This window comes from Lepisosteus platostomus, chromosome 9 (assembly GCF_059453375.1).
Source record: "Lepisosteus platostomus isolate fLepPlt1 chromosome 9, fLepPlt1.hap1, whole genome shotgun sequence".
NCBI classification, from domain to species: Eukaryota; Metazoa; Chordata; class Actinopteri; order Semionotiformes; family Lepisosteidae; genus Lepisosteus; species Lepisosteus platostomus.
This window is the reverse complement of record NC_142619.1, coordinates 41,916,666-41,937,957: the sequence shown is the minus strand read 5'-3', so window position 1 is coordinate 41,937,957 and position 21,292 is coordinate 41,916,666. Positions and strand designations below refer to the sequence as shown.

At 35.9% G+C, this 21,292-nt stretch overlaps 1 protein-coding gene across 5 annotated transcripts in view; it reads right to left on the bottom strand.

Moving 5' to 3' along the window:
* celsr1a (cadherin EGF LAG seven-pass G-type receptor 1a) overlaps window positions 1–21,292 on the bottom strand; it is a 102,485-nt gene that overhangs the window by 59,679 nt on the left and 21,514 nt on the right. For all 5 annotated transcript variants that reach the window (XM_088645056.1, XM_088645053.1, XM_088645055.1 and 2 more), the window contains exon 2: window positions 2,285–2,923. In XM_088645056.1, the coding sequence (XP_088501182.1) occupies window positions 2,285–2,923 (639 nt within the window). The remainder of the gene's footprint in view (window positions 1–2,284; window positions 2,924–21,292) is intronic.

The following is a 21,292-nucleotide window of genomic DNA, read 5'->3' as shown; positions in this document are numbered from 1 at the left end:
TTGCCACAAAGATGTGAAAAATGAAAACCTCAAGTGTTTAGTTTAACAAGAGAGAGGGCTCTACTGGGCATCGCATACAGCATGTGTCTGTGTTTAACCTGCTAGTTTCTTGTCAAGAATAATATTTGATTTGTTTGGCAATCTCATTTCTGATCAAAGGCTAGTTGCTGCATGTAAATTATTAAAACACTGAAAGATATTACACAAGGCAAAAGACAAAACAGCATGAGACGCCAATAGGAAAAGGATGAATTATTAGTACATGAAGAAATCACCAGTGTTTTTTGTTAACTTTTTAATCAATATGGGGATGAAAATGCTAACGTTCTCCTATTATAAGAGCTAATATGAAAATTAGAAGCAGAGGAATATGACATATTTTCCAGATAACACTTTAAAGGAATAAAATCTCCCTCTACTCATTTCATTTTGTTCCTCTGGAATAGAGTATATGACCATTTGAACAAAGTCTGGTTTACTGATTTACTGCAAGCATGAGTTACAGTAGTATTCAATTACAGAGTTTTTGGTCTTTATATCTGAAAACAGCCACTGTTTAGACCAAGGCTAAATCTCAACTTCAATTTCTCCATTTTATCTCTCATGTGCTAGTAATGAAGATTCACATCATCACTATTAAAACAAATATGGGACATAGAGCACACATACTTTTTGAAGTGCAGGAAGTTAGGTGAAGCGCTGGTAATTATTTAATTGCCAGCTGGTTAATCCATCTTCAGAAACTATTACTGGGATCCATTTTCATTTAATGTGAGAAACAGAAGGCGAATGCAGACAGTTCTGCTGTCATCACCCCCACAAAATGATACGTAACTACCTGGACTTGAACTGTGACCTTCAAAGCAATGGCTAAGAAATGTTTCTACATTATTATCCCATAATAGCTCTACGGAGGAAGTGGTCGTTAGTTTCAGGCATGCCTGCCATTATGGTTGAATAAGTTCTCAGGTGAATTATGTGCTATCATCAAGTTCTAGAGGCTGTCAAATTAAATGAAAGATTGTAATAGTAATTTATTTCCTAAATACACCTGTTGTCTTCAAGAATGTGAAACTTGAGAACCCATGAGAGGAACTGAATTCCTTAAGGAACTGCATCTCCAGGATGAATAACCAAGTGCTCAAAAGACATCACAGGTGGCCTCAGTGATTAATGTTAATGTGTAAACAATGCACCTCAGCCTTCCTGCTAGGCTACATTCCTTAAAATGATAGCATATTAAAGCTACAGTAAAACAGCACTACAAATTTTCAAAGGGTCAGAGTTCACAGTAAGACACATTATCACCTAATTTCAATATTTCTTTATAATAATGAGTATGACTAATCCATGAGATTATAGTTTATATTGTAAACTGCAAGTTTGTAAATATTGTAAACTTAGAAACTGCATTTCATGGCACTTTACAGTTTGAAATGTTATCAATGAAGCAATAACCCAAAACGTCATTATGTTATCTGAATTGAAACACAAAAAATCACATCAAGCAGCAATATACTGTACTACAGGTTTCAACAGAAGCAATAGCCATGACATTAATCTCTTGAATGCAATGACAAAAGTGTTATATATATATAGTATACCAAGGTTTACTCGGTAATTATATTTGCAATAACAAAAATACAACTTAAAAATTACACTCTCACAAGGAATGGTATATCAAGATAAGGCTGTTAATAAGAGTGTTTAAAAAATGGATAACTATTTTGTATTTAAAGATGAACCTCCTTTATATATAGGTATGCTTTAAGATCAGTGGTGTGGAAGTTTTAAAAATATTCTGAAATCTATTATTTTTGACCAGGTATACCCTTAGTTGGATCAGTAATACTGATACTGTCACTGGTTGAGTGAGTTGACATGAAGGAAGAGAGCTTGGAACTGCTTTCTCTGAAACCATCAAGCTGATAAATATTATAATCAATAAAATTAAAATCAACAAAATGCAGTTAAAGCACTGGCATAGCACTCTCACCACTTAGTCCTGCAGTACTACTGAGCAGTAAAACAAAAGGTCCCCTGTCTGAATATCTCCCAGTTCAATCCCTGCAATGGATGGACTAATTCTGCGCTGCCAGCGAGGGCGCCAGACCAGTCAGAGAGTGGCATAGCCTGGTTCCAAGTCTCCCTACAAACCACAGGGGTCAAGCTGAACTAAGTGTGTACTCACCGGGTCCTAAAGAGCTTCCCATTGGAGTGAAAGACTGAAACACCAGGCCTCCGAACAGAAAAGAGCCATTAACTTCAGCCCAGATTAGCTCACCTGTAAAATCCTCGGGACACTCACAGGTGTATCCCCCCTCTCTGCTCCTACACGTCCCGCTGTTGAAGCACGGCTCCGAGTAGCAGAGGTTAATCTCGGTCTCACAGTAATCCCCAGTGAATCCAGGCGGGCACCTGCAGCGGAGGCCATTGATGGGATGAATGGGACGGAACAGCACGGTGTTGGAGCTGATGAAGGGAGCGGAGCTGTCAAATTTGAGCACGGAGACGCATTTCATGTAATTCTCACAGGGCTCGCGCAGGCAAATGTTGTCATCGAACGGCAGCACCCGCTGCGTGGAGATCATGGTGAGGAGGGTCCTGTTGAGGTAGATCTGCTCCTGCAGGTCTTCGGAGGGGAAGTACTGGTTGCGCAGCCCCCCCGGGAGCAGAGCAGAGAAAGTGACGTTGAGGATGTTCCCGTGCACGTCGGTGTCGTTCTGGATGTTGAAGACGAAGATGCCATCCCGGGTGGTGGAAAGGACAGCGGCCACCCCATCCACGAAGAGTGAGAGAAGAGGAGAGAGGAACTTCTCCTGGGACATGTTCTCCAGCCGCACTGTGATGCTGTTGGTCAGCATGTCATCAGTGATGATGGTGACCCGCAGCGTGCACACCGCAGTGATACGATGAATACCATCTGAAAAACACAGGAGCACCAGAGTGACCTCTGTGAACACGTTCTTAATACCTGCACATAAAGAATCTTTAAAAAACAGAGACTTAAAACACTTTGTGGCAATTCTGAGATCAATCAGATAGACATCTTCACATACTTATGTTATGGAACAAGAATTTTGCTTACTTAATTGCACAGAATACAAAATAATTTTAACAGATGCTATTAGATACTAGAAAAATGCAGCTTTGGGAAGTCATTGAAATTAGCATACATTTTGTACTGTTTACTAATTAAGTGTTCTATTTTGTTTTAAAATTCTGGCCATGTTTATCTCTCATTCTCTTTAGAGTTTCTTTCATAATTTTAAAACTAAAAGTTTGTCAAAAGTAATTGCATCATATTAAGTTATATTCATATTATACTCATATTCAAATACTTTACTTAAATTTCTGATAAAAACTTAGAAAATGTTGCTCAAAATATTTTTTGAGAAAAATAGATATACTGATTAAATACCAAACAACTTAACTAAAAATTGAGATTTTTTGTTAGTGTTAGCTTGTTTTCATGTAGTTACACTTTCTCTATTTATTCCTTAGCAAAACTAGTTGAGGAGAGATGGAAATTCAGTTTCCTATAATCTGAAACACCTGCCATGCAGCAGTAATATATATATTCCCAAACAATAACCTTATATAAAACTGCTGGAAGCCACAAACCTAAACAGTCATTAATACTGGGCTGTCAAATCACACAACAGCACTGACTCTCACTGAAGCTGTCCTGACACTGTTAATAAATCACAATGAAAAGGCCAGTTCCTGAAATCTGACATCCTGAGCATTCACTGTCTAGTCAAATGCACACTGATAAAAGATCTCTTAAGGTCTGAACTGTTATTCCTATTGTCACTCCATTGTTAAAAAAGACTGTGGAACCTTCTATTTTGCTTGCACTGCTCTGACAGATTTGATATTATAAAAACAATGCGAGGCATAATTATGGTCCAAAAAAGAGAACTGGTATTTTCATTCATTTACAGTGTCTACTCATATACTGTCAAATGTACAATGCATAAAGCCTGCATAACACTGAAAAATAAGATTAATTTTTGTTTATTGTGGAAAAATCTAGAAAACAGTTTGAAATCACAAAAAGAATATCACACAAGTGCAAATATTAATTCTTGGTCTGAGGTTGTTTTTGAAAAAGGTAAAAAAAGAAACGTTATGCAGCATGGTAGAAGGCTTGAATAGATTAAGATGTGTTCTATGCATATACATATATTTATTAAAATTCAGTTTAAAAACGTATTTAGTACACAATAGTCTTGTTGTTGTAACATTCATTGAAATACAAATCTTCTTAATCTATTTTCTTTCTTGCATTTCTAAACACCAGAGTATAGGCAACATCTGTTTTACATGTCAGTTGCCCATCTTCCAGATGTCATATTAGTGAGATTTACACTCCAATGACTTTTCCCAAATGTACTTTTAAAAACTGACCACATCTAAAAGCACTGGCACTCTGCATAAGAAAACATTCTCATTAAAAAATGTCATTATCCATATTGCACATGCTGTCAACACTATAAAGAGCTAGGAAATAGTTATAAAGATATCAAGGCACACACAGTCCAAAACTGCAGATGGTGTAATGTAGATTTCATTTGTGCACATCTTGGGATAAAGATAAAGTGCAAACAATTGCAGACACTTGTTCAGAAAGACCAACTAACAAGGTTCAGGAGTCGTTCAGGGAATTTCTCTATGAGCATTCCAGCAGCTACTATGTGTATGAGTGAATTTAGCTGCAGGGAATCCAACAATAGGATCCTGCCTCAAGGAATACCTCAAGCTGTCAAACCTAGATAAAAACAGTAAAACAAATGAGGTTAAGGTTCAAACTAATGAATGTTTTCACCTATGAACAAATTAGCAGACCAATGTATCTCTGAAGATGTATGAAGGACACTCATTCTATTCTAGTGAGTGCTTCCTGCACAAAATCAAAAGATACTTTTCAAATCAAATAAGTAATGTTTGCGGTTCTATTCTGTAATAATTACGGCTTTTAAGGCCTTTGTAAATAGGGAAATATTAATACAGTATAAAGTATATTTTTGGAGCACAGTAACACCACTTTTTTGCTAAAATATGCACAAATGAACACAGATATTGGACACATTTAAATTAATCAAGATTTGGGTGTCATTTTAATTGATCATTCATATCATACTGTGACTACTGAAGCAACAAAAACACAGAAAGAAACCAATATCTCTCACTTATTAAGAAAGGGCCACTTTCATATCATCAACGTGTCAGAGATTGAACTTAATCAGCACAATGTCACTTGCTGTCTTGTTCTTTGCAAGAAGTTACAGAGCTACAGAGCCACAGAGCCACAAAGGCCCATCGCTGATGGACTATCAAAAATGAAATCTGGAAGACCGCAAGGCATTACACTTTGCAGGGTTTCATTGTGAAATCCAAGTGCGATGGTGCTGCACGAGAGTGTAGAATCTGCGGCGTGGTGCAAAGCAGGTGTCACAAGTACAGCTCTACTCAGCCCCTGCTGGGAATTGATCATGGCGGCTTGCAGGCCAAGAGCATACATAGAAACACTTCCAACAGAGCTGCAAACTCCACTATGCCAAAAGACCAGGTCGTTTGCTGCAGTATAATTCTACACTCTATAGGTTTCAAGAAGATGACGTCACAAAATTTAAGTCATGGCACTACTGTGACAGCAACAGCTTTGCCGTAAAGAATGTGCAACACCATTTTCTAGACAGTGGTGAACTCCGCTATGCCTATAGACTAGTTCATTGCTGTGGAAGAATTTTACATTGTCTAGGTTTCTAGAGAAGTAACACCAAATCTGGATTGTATTCGGTGCAATGACCTCTGTTACACATGCATCACAGATGTACAGAGTGTCATAGCCAGAGTAATTCTAAGAGAAAACAAAAAAAATAAAATAAAACTTGGTATCTGTCAGTAGGGTGAAATGTATGTTTGCAAATATGGTGAAAATATCACTCCTTTTTCACTGATAACACAATGCCAATATCAATTATCAACTATATTAACTTCACATTATCAATGCATTAAATAGAGATAATATTTTTTTAATGTATTGTTCGGACTGCATTTGGACCATGTTCCCATTACTCTATCAATCTTTAATTAGTAAGCTGAGAAGCAAGAAACAGCTGACAACCACTCACCAGGATACCTGCTTGCTGGTAAACTAGTGCGTATTTTTGGACTCAAGAGGCATCAGGCTACAAAGGCTAAAGTTGTCTTTAAAAGAGTTACAAATGTTCCATCAGCCTATTTGTTTAGATATGTAAGCCTAAGAAAAATAAATTCCATTCCCTTTAAATTGCTCTGACCTCACAGCTGTTATGACCTGTGGCATGGGCTTCTCCTGACTCTGCTCAGCCATGGCTTGTGACAGCTGCCTGTTTCCATATAGCAGCCTGACAGGCTAACTCGCACACTGATGGGATCATTCCATACAGCAAGGAAAGAGGTCCCCATTGCAGTCGCAACATTCCTCTCTCACAACTCATCTCCCAGCTCACAAGCCTCCCTCCTGGGGGTCTCATTCATACTCATCTATCTTTTGTGTCTGGATGAAAACTGATAGCCATCCAGAGGAGATTACTAAGGAGTATTTCATTTGGAACAGTGGTGCATTGTTCAGAACATTAGTTGAGGAGTATTTAAACCGGGGAACAGATCATTTCTGGTTGGAACAAAAAAAACCCTGGGCAACACCAAGAACAAATTCAAAACAACTCATCCATTCGTAAACATTCATTACCTCTTAGATGAGGAAGCATAAGAAAAAAATCAAGAACTGCATTATTCGGGAACTATGAGATCAAAGGAATAACTCAGACATCCTCATTAGGGATGATGAACACAAATATATATTAAGGGTACCCACTTTTATAGAAATGGGGAGGACAGAAGATGGGCTACTCTGGGGTAATATTTTTAAAATAACCTTTGAGTTAGAGAATGTAAGCAAGAGGATATGGGCATTTTAGAATTGCTAATGGTTAAAATGGAAAATATTAATTCAAAGGACATATTAATAGGTGTATGGACCACCCAATGCTGATGGGTGCACAAAACATACTTTATGATGAGATCAAGCAGATATTTAGCAAAGGTGATGTTATATTGCTTATTTTCCACACAAAGTGGGATATAGTGATGGGGAACACAGGTGCTGAAATTGGTTAATGATTCCTTATTAAGCTTGTTAAAGCACTAATAGGCAAGATGACTTAATATTTTCCCACACAAGAACAATATAATAAAAGGAAATGATGTAATGGAACCACTAGGAAATTGTGCCCATAATATGTTATCTTTTGACATATACTTTAAAACTCAAAAACATGAGAATCTAAAAGTAGCATTTACAGTTTTAGATTCACTCATATAAATTTAAAAGCAGTGAACTGGGAACATAGCATAAGGATGGTCATATTTCAAAAATAACATAAAAGACTCAAAACAGATTAACTCCTAAAGTTTTGAAGTCTAAATCTGGGAAAATATGGCCTAAATGGTTCAATGATGATATTAAGAAAAAAAAGAAAGGAAAAGAGCATTACCACAGACTATGTATATGGGTCCATTATTCAGAGATATTGCGTTTCCTGATCTGTATCAACAACCTAGATTCTGGTATAGTTAGCAAACTAGTCCAATTCATTTACTAGTCAAATAATACTAAAATAGGAGGAGTGGCAAACACAGTAACAGCAGGAAAGGAGTTACAAAATATAAAATTATGGATTAAGCTGACACTTGGCAAATTAAATTCAACATGATCAGTGCACACGATCCACACTGGTGGTAGGGAAAAACACTACACTGTACATATTGTATGGGTTCTTCTTTATATTTATATATTTATATATCATATGGGTGCTTCTTTATATAACATAGCCACAGGAAGTTGAACACGAAAGGGATCTGGGCATTTATGTAAATTCCTCCATGTCCTCGTCACGACGTTGTGGGGAAGCAATAAACAAAGCAAACTGAAAGCTTGGACACAGCAAAAAGAGTTGAATTCATAAGCTCAAGATTAAACTCTACAATGCACTAGTAAGACCTCATCTAGAAAACCATATTCAGCCAAAGTAAGAGTTCAAAGAAGGGGCGCAAAAATGATTCCTGGTCTCAGGGGACTGTCAAATACTAACAGGCTACGGGAGCTAAGAAGTCTGGAAAAAAAGGATGATTGAGAGGAGATATGAGCCAAATATACAAAATCCTAAATGGGGTAAATAGATTCAACCCAGAAGACTTCTACACTCTGGGCACCTTTAAGAAATGGCTGGATGAAAGACCAGATTACCTACTAAACTAACAAATGAGGAAGATGAGCTGAATAGCCCCCTCTTATTGGCAAACATTTATTCTAACTCTCTTTTAGGTAGACAGCAATAACTTTATTGAAGGCTCAAAACATTCTGCCAAACAAATGTTTTCAAGCATTCACTTCTCATTAGATCATCTGTGAACTGTTAACCCTTTGTCTGTTTAAATGGGCAGTTAATGAACACTCTTGTTGATTTTCATGGGGTGTGATACAATCATTATTTGCATAAACACAAAAAAACAAATTACAGGAAATGACAACTTTTCAAAATAAAAAAGTGCAGTCTCCCCAAGTTATATTTTAAAACTCTTTAGACATGTCACACACTATAACAGTGTTTCTATTAAGAATATATATTCTCTTTGCCATCTGAACATTGCACCTACATTTTGGAGTAAGATATATGACACAATCACAAAATAACAAAGAGGCCTAAATATTCTAGTTAAACTACATTCCTTAAATTACAAACCCTTCACATTCTCTTTACAAATGGCTGAGGCATCGTTTTACTTCAGAGGAACATTCAAATTTTCAAAATAAAACAAAGGTTAAAAGGCAACCGTTGCTAAGCTAATGGCTGTTACTGTTCACCTTCTTCCATTCAAAGAAAACCCCTGCATTTCCTGCCAGAAAAGTGTCCTTAGCTTCATTTACCTTTCAACTGAATTTCCAGTTTTACATCTAAAGAACAAAATGTCTTTGCTTCACCCAAGAACGATAAAAGATTAAGCTGGAGCATGTTACCACATTTGTCAAGAGCTTTTTTTCAGATTAACCTACAAACTACCGGCCTCACCTCAAATTTGAAATGATATTTCAAGTGTTTATTTAAACATTAAAAAGCATCAGTTACAAGACAAAATTATTTTGCATTGCAGTTACTGACATCCATTTTCATTTTTTCTTGCACAAAAAGTTGCATTAACTCACAAAAGTGCATTACCATTTTTGATCCAAGAACTATGTCAATTTTGTTAAAGTAAGTGCACAGACAGTATTTTTTATAGTCACTCCTACATGGATAAGAAATTAACTTAAGGACAGGTGGGGAAATACTATGTACAAATGGTAGCTCTGAGAATAAAATATCAAATGCACAGGGAGCAAAACATACACCCATACACATATATATATATACATGTCTCATTCAACTATATAACTATTGAGGAGTTACTGCACCACTATAATACTATATAAACTTTATAAGGATATTGTTTCTACTTCTGATCGTTTTTCCATAACAACCAATAACACATACCATCCTATACAATCTGAGCCAAAAATGAAATCAAAAAGATGAAATCATATACCAGCAGCAGATGGACACTAACAGACTTCCTGTATGTTTTGGCAGAAAATCTATTTGGTAGCCATGCAGAGAGTGTAATTCCTTTTGTAAATACAGCAAAAGTCAAGTGGAAATTGAAACATGTTTTAATGTTTGTTGGCTTGTTTTAAATGGAGCTGATGTTGCAGATATGTTGTTTTGCAATTTCTAAATTAGGACATATTGCATGCAATTTATTTTCCTGCATTTCAAAACATATTAGGGAAGGGCATATTTTTAAATATGTTACAATAAGACCAAAACAAAACTTGGGTAGAAGTGGTTGCTCTTGCATTACAATTTAATGAGCAAAAGTTCAAGATGTACAAAAATACTTCAACAAGAGACAAAACAGGTGCTCATCAATTTATCATTATCTGTCTACATTTGTTGGGGGAATTGTCAACAACTACCTTTACAGGTTGACAGGAAATTCCTCATACTGAAAAAGGAGATAAAGAACAGCCATATTCATGTGCTTCTTACAAAAAGGTCTTCATGTCAGTTTCTTTACTGATTAATATGTACATTAAAGATTTTGTGGTATGAATGGTTGTCCATTTCATAAACAGCTTTCTTATTCCAAGAGCATATTTTTGTCATCACAATACTGGCTTGCTACAATACTATAAAGGCTGAATCACTTCGTTTTGAAGTTCAGATAGTTTCTGTATCAACAAAGCAAAATTAAACCCTAATGGTAACAGGAGAAAGAATTACCGTTCAATTTCAGTATCTAATCTCAATAACTTTAAACCACAACAATTTCATTAAAGTAGCAATAGAGCTCATGTTCCTTGTAAAAATTAGAATGTAATATTACACTGATAATGCAATCAACATTTTTTATTATTTGCTGAAATGGTTGCCAAAATAAACAATATAGCAATGGCTATTAATTATATAACCACTTTGTTTGTTTGAATAATTATCCCCTGCTATTTGGTTTGCAATAATTAAACTAGACTGTGTCTTCAGATTATTAGGACAGAATAAATAATTTTACATCTGCTCCCATGATTTTGTATCTTAAAGATAGACATACAATGCAAAATCATCAGAAATTTATTATAAAAATAAATATAATTTACTCATTATTTTAAATATCAATTGTTTGCTTTCAGTTCAGTTCAGGCTTAATAATTTAAAAATATAAAACTGTCTGAAACTATGAGAGGGAGTACTCCAATTTTTCATTCTTAAACCTTGAGTAACTTCACAACAAAAAAGCGTTTTTGTTTTCTGAAAAGGGGTCTTTTACCATTCATTTAATTGTAGGCAGTTATTGAACATACACATTAAATAACCTTACATTTAATTCTAACCATTTCATTTCAAGACAAACTCTATCCAACCTATTAAGACAAAGAACTTTTTTTCTGTCTTAATGGCTTTGACATTTCTGGAGCTGAAGTGTTTGAAAATCGTTTCTCATGCTTTGTGTTCCTTATCAGTGTCAAAACAGACAATTTGTGGTGAATGAGTTTAGAAGCAGTGCCTTAAAACATGTTTTTCTTGTGGTTAACTCAGTTCCTAGGTGGGAAAAAGCACAGATTTGTCTCACCACAAAAGGTGTGTAAAACAATCTAGGATGGTCTTAAAGTCACAAGGAAGGCATTGCTGTACCAACTCTTGGCATTATACTACCTGGGAAACTTTAAAGAAGCATAAATTTGCAGAGGCACTATCAATATAGATAGAAATGCTAAAAAACACATGCCTATTTTAAAGAAAATGATATTCAAATATCCAAACATTTTGGGATTAAATTGGGAACAGAGCTCTTTACACTATGTCAAAAATTAGGAGATTTTCTTAACAGGAATGAATCTATCACCTGTTGTTGGAAAAGACACTGCCTGCAGGGTCAACTGCTACTACGTTAAGCTCAGCAATTCAAGGCTCTTCTTATTTTGGGGTGGAACAGGATACCCAGTCCTTCATTCAGACACGGGCTCAATCAATGGGTGTCACATACTCTGCTGATTCCTAGCTGCTTTGTACATTTCCTGTAGACATCTTTGTTCTTGTGTATGTAGCCTATAGTTGAATAAAAAGATACAAGAAAAGATGCAAACGATAAAAACAATCTACTCAAGATAAAGGGTGATGCTTTGAAACAAGAAAACCCTTAAACTCGTAATCTATTTTTTAAGAAAATAACCATTCTGTATGAAAAATACAAAACTGATTATTGAAATAAGTCGCACATATACAGTGTATATGTAGAAATCACCCTGTAGCGTTATTTTCTCAGATCACAGAAACTAGGTTAGACTGGGGCTTGTCAATACTGAGAAGGCATACCTCGAAAGGAAAACCAGGTTGCAGATGCATGTGTTGTAGGTGGACAAGTAGGCACTCTTTCCTAAAATTTTCCTAAAATTTCCAAAATGTAAAATCCAGCACCCTGAGTATTGTGACAGGAAACACTGTTCTGTATGGGGGTAGTATCCTTAACATGAGATGCTAAAACAGAGCTGATCACTACCTGATCTATCTGATCACTAAAGAATCCTTGGTACTGTTCATAAGAGCAATGGTTATAACCCCAGCATCCTGTGTAATTTCTAAGTTAGGCTTGCACTATCTGACCTACACAAAAGTTCCCCCTTTGCTTCAATAATTTGAATTATTTTTCTCACTTTTCTACTAAAGCACCATTGCACTTTAGTCTGTTCGGTATGAATCAAAACTTACATGATTACAGATCAATAATATAGTCAATACAATAGTTTAGCCTCTGTTTCATTGCCATTTGTTGACCATGACCTCTCTAATCACAAAAAGTGTCTGAAACAGTTAAGGAACATCAGGTTCTGAGAAGAAAAGAAATTAAAAACTCTTCTGGAGTCAAGTACACACCCAATAAAGCAGTTATTTAAACAAACTGTCTAATCCAAGAAGTTACATTAATACAAAAGAGCTATTTTATCCTGTAACATGGAATTTCAAGTGGCAAAAGCAAGTTATATTCAAATTAATCCCCAAAACAGATGGGAAAAGATCTGGATGTATCAGGCTTGTCTGGCCTACTGTAATTCCACACACTTATCAGTCATCATAGCCCAACAAAGAGGTTTGTCTGGGTCCCTTAAGAATTAAAATTGGATAACTGAGAAACCTGAGGCTGTGCAACAAATGCTGTGCTCTTTATTGGGTTTTAAAAAGAAATTAACACACAAAGCACTCACTAATACAGGTCTCTGTGACATTTATCTTTATCTCTAGGTGTGCTCATTAAAGCATTGAACCCTTTTTGCAGTAACTTGCTGTTACAGTTTAACATACACATAATATCATGGCTTAGACAAGAGCTTGATAGCTTTTAAGCTGATTGCAATTTCATTTTTGTTCCATGAAAGAGGACCATTTTAACTGAATTAAACAGGGATAGGGTGGCTTGGTGCCACAGTTGTTAGCACAGCTGCCTCTTAGCACCGTGACCCTCGGTTCAATTCTTTATCTGGGGTGCATGGAGTTTGTATGTTATCCACATGTCCGAGTAGGTTTCCTCCAGGTGCTCTGGCTTCTTCACACAGCCCAAAAACAAACTTGTAGCTTAACTCCAGAGAATTTTCTCGGGTTTGAGTGTTTGTGTCTTTCTGCTCTGCGATGGACTGGCATCCCATCCAGGGTATACCCTACCTTGTGCCCATTGCTTGCCAGGATAGGCTCCAGCTCCCCTGCAACCCTAAACTGAAAATTACTTAGGAAATTGATGAACATGGATATTGCAGACTACACAGGGAGTAGACACTAAATGGATACAAAAGGCATCTTAAGTAATCATGTGTCATTTTTAGCACAGCTTTGAATTGACATGATTGCTTCCGTATTGATTCAATTACCTTGGGTTAAAAAACTATCACGGGATGTTTTCACTTCCAGTTTTTACAACGCCATGAATCAAAGAATGTCACAGAATTCCTAAGAAACTGTCAGTCTTAAAAATGTCAGACAATTAAAAATTTACCTAAAGTCCAATGTAATTGGAATTAAAGGAACATAAACCAGCACAATAATTTTTTTAATTATTAAAAAATGAATCTTAAATTCAGGATTTTCTCAGAATCCCACTCAAAAAATGCAAAACAGCAGAGAACTGACCTTTAGGTCACTTTTGGAGTGGTGTTTCCATTACTTAATAAATATTGTACAGTAAATCAAGTAACACTTTGGCTCCTTTGTAAGTACAGACACATACAGAATGATACTTATGCTTAAACAGCTCAATCAGATGTATACATTTTCACATAACCAGTAGGAATAACCAGGAATTTTGTCAGGGTTGTATGCATCATGGTTGGACATGAATCCTTTGGAAAGGTCTTTTGTTTGCGTTGCTTACTTTCATGCAGCAGGTAAAGGTTTTCAAAACTGAAACACTTTTCAAGTTTTGTGATGGGCACTGATAAAATTAGCCACGTGTTAACTATTTACTAAACAGATATCTGCTTTTACTCTTATAGCTTTTGTTTTATTTTATGTTAAGTTCTTAATCTTTAAAATAAATTAAATACTACTGCACACTTACAACTTACAATCTTATTACAACTATCATTTTGTATATTACAGTATCTTCACATACTTTGTTTCAAAACTAAACAATAACTGTCTTAAACTGGCAGTGAACTAAATCTTGAGCTTCTTTTCAATTAAAATTGATTACTTTGTTCATGAGATTATTTAAATGAAGGTTTTAAGAACCCTCACATGAAGTGTGTTGTAACTTATTCCAGAAGGGGATCTTAAATCACAATTTAGTCATAATAAAGACATTACAATTTATGTTAGAAATCCAAGATCTATAAACCAGTTTTCTAGATAGTGAATGTATTTGTCTCAGAAAAAAAAATTAAACATAAAAAGAGCCCAACGTTTGATCCAGGATTGAGACATTTTGGCCAAGTAATAAACCTGGCCGAGGCAACTACTTTGGATTGCTGACCTAATTAATCCCTTGCTGATCAGAGGAGAAGTTTGCACTGCTTGGAACTCTGCCAAAACCATACTAATGAACAGAAGAGGGGAATAATTCTGTGACTGAGAATGGCTGCCACGTTATTTTCTTCAACTGCTGAAAAGGGGGGACTAGTCTACACTGACTATACCCGCTGTGCTGTTTTCAATGAGGTCATATTTATCTACAGAGAAAGTACAAGAAAACAAGAAAACACAACCGTTCATTAGCAAGTTTGTTTGCATGTTCTACAGGACTTTAACTGCACTATCATTGTAAGGATGGTCATTATTAATGCAAGAGGAACGTTAAAGCTTATCTTATATTAAAGTTAATGCATATTTACCAAGTCTAAAGAACAATGTGAGAGACTGCAACCAGTGGGTTAAATACCAAAAGAAATTACAAACTACAGACATAACAAAATAGCCACTGAGCAGTTAAAGATTATTTTCCTGTCGCTTTTCTTTCAGTGCAACTTCCACTGAAGCCTGTAGCTACCAACCTAACGTATAAAAAATAAGATTGTTTTAATATCTTAGTAACATGAAAATGTAATGAACTAAGATCTTTTCACTGTAAAAATACGATTATAGACACACTGACTCATACACAGTTTTGGATTAAACAACGCCACAAAGAGGATACAGAGAACTGCAAAAAGTAAGATAATACGATATAATCTATGACTGCCTAAAGCAATAAAGCCAGACACCACAACAACAAAGTTAAAGAGTGTCCAATAAAATCAAAATAATGCAGGAAATATGTAAACAATAATATATGTGCTCGAGCAGCTATGTCAAAACAGTTTTAAGAGTAAAAATTCCTCTTTTTCATATCCCTATTTAAACATTTTTTATACATACAAACAGAAAGTAGTTCTCAAAGTGGCTCTCTTTGGACAAACATATGCCAAGGACATCAGACTACTGTGTCCAAGGCTCAGTGGAAAACAGAAACTCAAGGAAACGGAAAAAGATATGCTTGAGGCAGTTGATCTGTCATCGCTGTCATAACACAAGAAACACAAGCACGTTCACTATTTTATTTCAGTGAAATATTTGTCCAACAAGAAGACATTCATGCTCATCCTAGCCTTTGAAAACTTAAATATTGGAATTGGTTTGTGAGTCCTACCATGACATCCAAGCTCTAATGATACAGACAGAACTAGATGCATATAAAGATTTTTAAATATAAACGTAAATGATTTTCCTTTCAAATGTATAGGATTTCAAATGGTATAACAACCACCATTGCTAATTTTATTCACAAATAAAAAAACCTGATGGGAGTGAGAAAAGGGAAGTGCATGAATGTGTTATTTTTGGACTTGGAAAGAGCACAGAAGACTCCTTTGCAAAATCTATTAAATTATTTCCACAGAGTCACTGACATATCTGTTGATTATTCTTTCCTGCCTTCTCTTAACACCCCCTGGGTCTTGCATCCTCTCAACTCCTGCTTCAAACAACATCTGGATATGTCAGGCCTTCACAACTGACAAGCAATTAGTTTGCACTTCTACAAAACTTCTTTATTAGCTGCAGCAGAATGCATCTGTGTGGTAGGGGAAAACAGCTGTGTCTATACAAGAAAGACCAAAGTAAATTTCCATTAACGGGAGACTAAGGACAAAGCAGATGAGCTACTCTTTAAACACCCTAAAGTGTTCTTTAATCCTTGCACACTTCCATTTTGTTTTTTAGATGAAACCCATTAAAACAAAACACTTATGTACATCTTACACTTATCCTAACTTCTAAGTCTATAATGAAAAACTATTTTAAAATGACTTGAATGCTTTATTTTCAGACTTAAATGCTGATGAATTACAAAACCTATAAAGGATTCCATTCATAAATTAGATTACTTTCAAATGAAACCACATCTCACAATGCACTTGTGAGAAAGGCAGCACAAGAAAAATGGGATCACTTTCTCAACCATTCTCTCATTCTGAGATATTTCATTTTCCATTATGGATCTACACAGAAAAGGTGTTTTGCATTAAACTTGTTCAGAGTCTAGATGGAATGTCATCTTATCCGTTCTATTTGTATTCCATTTAAAATTGAATTGTGTACTTCTGTCGTTTCGTTACTATTTAAAGGCATTTCATACAGATCATTTTCTTTCTGGTAGTATATACAGGTTTGGTTTATTTTGGAACAGAAACGTTGGTCAGGTCACATATTGAGGTTCTTGAGTAACACTGCATTGTTTTGTAAAAACTGTGATTCTGGACTTTTCCTACAAAATAACATTCCACTGTTCATGCCCACTTTCAAAGATGAGCCCTGACAATAAGCAAGTGACAGAAAAAGCCAAGTGGGATGTCAGCTTTGCTTTAGCACAAGTGAAAAGAAGCACCTCACCTAAGTGGCTTCAGGTCACAGAAGGTTTTTGCCCATTCTATTCATTATGCTTTTCATGGGACAAGAGATCCTTTTTCTACACTCTAAAAGTAGTAGTACTCTTCCATGAACTTTGGAAGAAGACTTTCAACCTAGGATAACACTCTATATAAACACAAATGTGTACAATCTATATAACTGCACTTAATATATTGCTGAGAACACTGCAATCCTTTTAAATGTGATGAAGAGTGGACAATCCAACTTAAAATGCTTAACTTCAAATGTAAGAAAAAGCATATTAAACCAATCGTGGAGAGATGATTTTAAACAACATGCAAGAATAGAGAAGTTTCCCTGTTTTTATCTCATCTTTTTATGAAACGTTATCTGTTTTTTTGACTGATGACAGAAAAATTGCCAAACACCTCATACCAATAAACTGAATGAGGTCATGTAATTCCTGTTTGTCATACCATCAATCAAAGGCTAAAGTTACCTCTTCAATGGACCCTCAGGGGTGTGGGAGAACTAGGTAGACTGCCCCATAGATAAGAATGATTTCTCTCCGTGTTACCTTTACATTGCCCAACTTCACACAGGATTAATATATGTTAATTTGGTCTTAAGCAACTTGTTGGCTAATAGAAGTAATGTTAATGTACTACAGTTATCAACTATATCCTTTCTGAAAACCAGACTCATCCATCAGATAAATATTGGGGGAAAAAAAAATATTTAAGGTGATGAAACACAAAATGTTGATCAAAATGAAACTTTTAAAGAAGCCTGCTATTATTTTTACTTCTGTGTATTCATGCAGTTAGTGTGAATTGTTACTCACAGATAAATATATAAAACAGAAAAAATACGACTAATGTGTACACAACTGAAAATACTTCAAGCTGAATAACTGGAGTCGTATGCTCTGAGGAAGAATGTTTTATTCACCAGCACAAATAACTAATCTTCCCTACTAATGGAACAATAAGTACACTTCAGTGCAAAAATAGATAATAGACAAAGATCAAATGGGAAATTGCAGACAATAAGCAAATTAGAATTTCAGTCTCAAAACACACCTTCAAGAGAAAGCCTGACACTTAAACGGTTACACTGTTTAAATTAAAATACAGTTTAAATTATTGATTACTGCCTGTTTTTACCTTATGCACTTTTTGTGTATTATATCGATGATGCATGATCTACTTCAAGTGTTTTCAGAGAACATTATCTGTAATGCTAACTTCATTTTTGGCAGAAATTCAACTCCTGAGAGGATGACATGGGAAAGTATATCAGAAACACTTTTTTTTTACTTCAGAACATCATTGCACATTTTGACCATAATAACATTTTTACCATAAATCTGAGGTTATATGTAATACAAGCTCCTATGCAACTTTCAAGTTATGCTTACAGAGACAATTTTTTTGTCTTACAGAAGCCATTTAAATATTAATGCACACATAAACTAGCACTGCTTAATCCCAGATTGTCTTTACATTTAGTACGGTAAACTACACAGCCTAAAACAAGGTTGTGATGTGGCTCCTTACTGTGCCATAAAATATGTAATGTGTCCCTTTTGAGGTTAATTAAGGCAGAGTATTTGCAATAAACCCACCTAGATTTTGCCAAAAAGTCCAATAAAACTAATGAAAATGAAAAGCACATGTACACTTCAGTCATTTCCGTGCTTTCACTGCACCAAAGCAATGGCTAATTTTTAATCGATTGTAGAACAAAAGAGAGAAAATAAAAAGCACCTGGTTGTGGATCGACAATAATGCGCAATGAATTTGCTTTGGCCAATTCTGGACTTAATCAATGCCTTTCTTTTTACCCCACGGTCACTGTAAAGCATAGAGCTGAAACATACAAAAGGAAAGTTAAGCTTCACGGTGGACAGCCATTATATTTTCATCTTTAAACAAACTATTCAAAATAAGAATTGCGGTTCTAATGAAGACAGTTTTTCAAAGACTACTACCTCTAACACTAGTTTGGTGTTTTGACATTGCAGGGTCACCAAGTTTTGTTTTCTTAACAAAAGCCCAAAACAAGATCAGAAGACCTTGGTAATTAAACAAAACATAGATATTTTCATTCTTGCTTAACTATTCCATTTGAATACAGAGACAGGCTATTATGTAGGTAAGTTATATACATACTTTAATTCATGTGTCTGAAACTTGTTATTCTATAATGTATATTACTTATTTGTCTAGTTTTCATATTCTCCATTAGTTATATTCTCCACAAATCAAAGAACAAACCTGATGGAAAACCCACTAATTGCTGCATCACTAAATAAAAATCAATGGTATAATAAATTATTTTGTTTGGGGACAAAAGCATCTCTTTGGCCCTTGTGAGATTTCTGTTTAGAATATGACCTGTAACATTTTTACACGGGACCATTGCAGAAGCACCCTAATTTTCACAGGACCTAATTTCGTCATTTAATGTGCACCCTCCTCCCCTCGGGGTACATGTGATTAAGGGAGTTCATTTCTGACCTGCATATGGGTCCAGACCCTTTGGCAATAAGGTGCTCTTTCAAAAAGGAAGCCAGGGTTTGAATCCTTGCTGAGAACTGCCTACCCCCTGAACATCTCATTGCAGTCAGAAGCGAAACACCAAGGGATGAATGTGCTTGAAGGACAGAGAGTGGGTCTGGGCCTTTGGCAGTGAAGTGACACGCCCGCCTTTGGGGCTGGGGACTGCGTTTCCATCCTTGCTTGGATCTACCTTCCCCTCAAGCACTTCATTGCTGCTTCTTTTGCCTGTTGTTCATTTAAATTCATTCTTTGCTCCTGCATTCAGTACATTACATACAACATGTTCAAGAACTTTAATAGATGCGAAAGGCTACATATCTGTTGTGACAACCTTAATTTTGGGGCGGAGCGGTGGCTCTGTGGCTAAGGATCTGCGCCTGTGACCGGAAGGTTGCCGGTTCAAATCCCACGGCCGGCAGAGGAATCCTACTCCGTTGGGCCCCTGAGCAAGGCCCTTAACCCCAACTGCTCCAGGGGCGCCGTACAATGGCAGACCCTGCGCTCTGACCCCAAGCTTCTCTCCCTGTCTCTGTGTCTGTGTCTCCCTGGAGAAAAGTTGGGGTATGCGAAAAGACGCATTCCTAATGCAAGAAATTGTATAGGGCTAATAAAGAAACATTAAACATTAAAAAAAAAAAATTTAAAAAGAGAGATCAAACGAAATGAATACAGCTTTTCCTATTTCTCATTACTCATGAAATAATTTACCAAGGGTGTCTTCTCCTGTAATCTTAGCTATTTTACCATTTACAGGAGATGACAGGCTTAATATGAAAATTAAGATCCTGTTCGATCTGTATTTTGCAGGACAAACTTCCCAGCCTTGTGAATAATGGGTACAAGGGAACAAACTAAACAATAAGCGCCTGACAGTCGGTCATTTGGATTCGATGGGTTAAAGTGATGAACTGACTACGACAATAATTTGCATTGGCAGATTACATACAGTTGTTGTGCTGATGTTTTTGAAGTTTCTGTTAGTGTGCAAAATAAAATGCTGAATGATGAGCTTTGCTTCTTCTCTCTTAAATTAATCTGTATTATGGCTGCATTAAAAGAGAACGTGTGTGGATGCTTTGAGTAATTTCTTTATGCTGATAACATTTAAACTTCTCATTGTGTCCAAGTTGTAGACAACCTTTGCACAACAGTGTATATGTATAGTATATGTATAGTTATATATGTGTAAATGCATGTTTATATATATATACAGCTGCCTCTCCTTCCATACCATACCAGAGATGAATGTGATGGTAGCTCAATATCTTCTCCTTTTACTAAGAAAGTTGTACAAAAAGAATGCACATTTTAAGGCTGTTAAGTGCCATTTAAGGCTGCTTAAATATAGTTTAAAACTTATTGGGAAAAGAATATAACTATTCAGGGAAACAAACACAAGCAATCCCCTTGCTGACATGTTAAACACCATGTACATCTACCACCCACAGGCTTCAAAATGTTCCCCAGTATAGGGAGAAGAAACTGTCTTGTCATTGCAACTGTGTTGCATTGCAAAAGAGACATTTAAGTGTTCATGGATACAAAGATATTGTAAAATCCAGGGATTACAGTGAGAAGGAAAATGGTTCTTGCTTTCTGTGAGTCTTTCAAACTTTTGAACTCCATTAATATGTGTGCACATGTGAGTGCATGAGCATGTGATTAGTGACTTTTTTTGCAGTACTTTGCTCATCTATTGGGGTCAGGAACTCAACTAATTTTTTTATGACTTTTAAGATTCTGTCCAAGCAC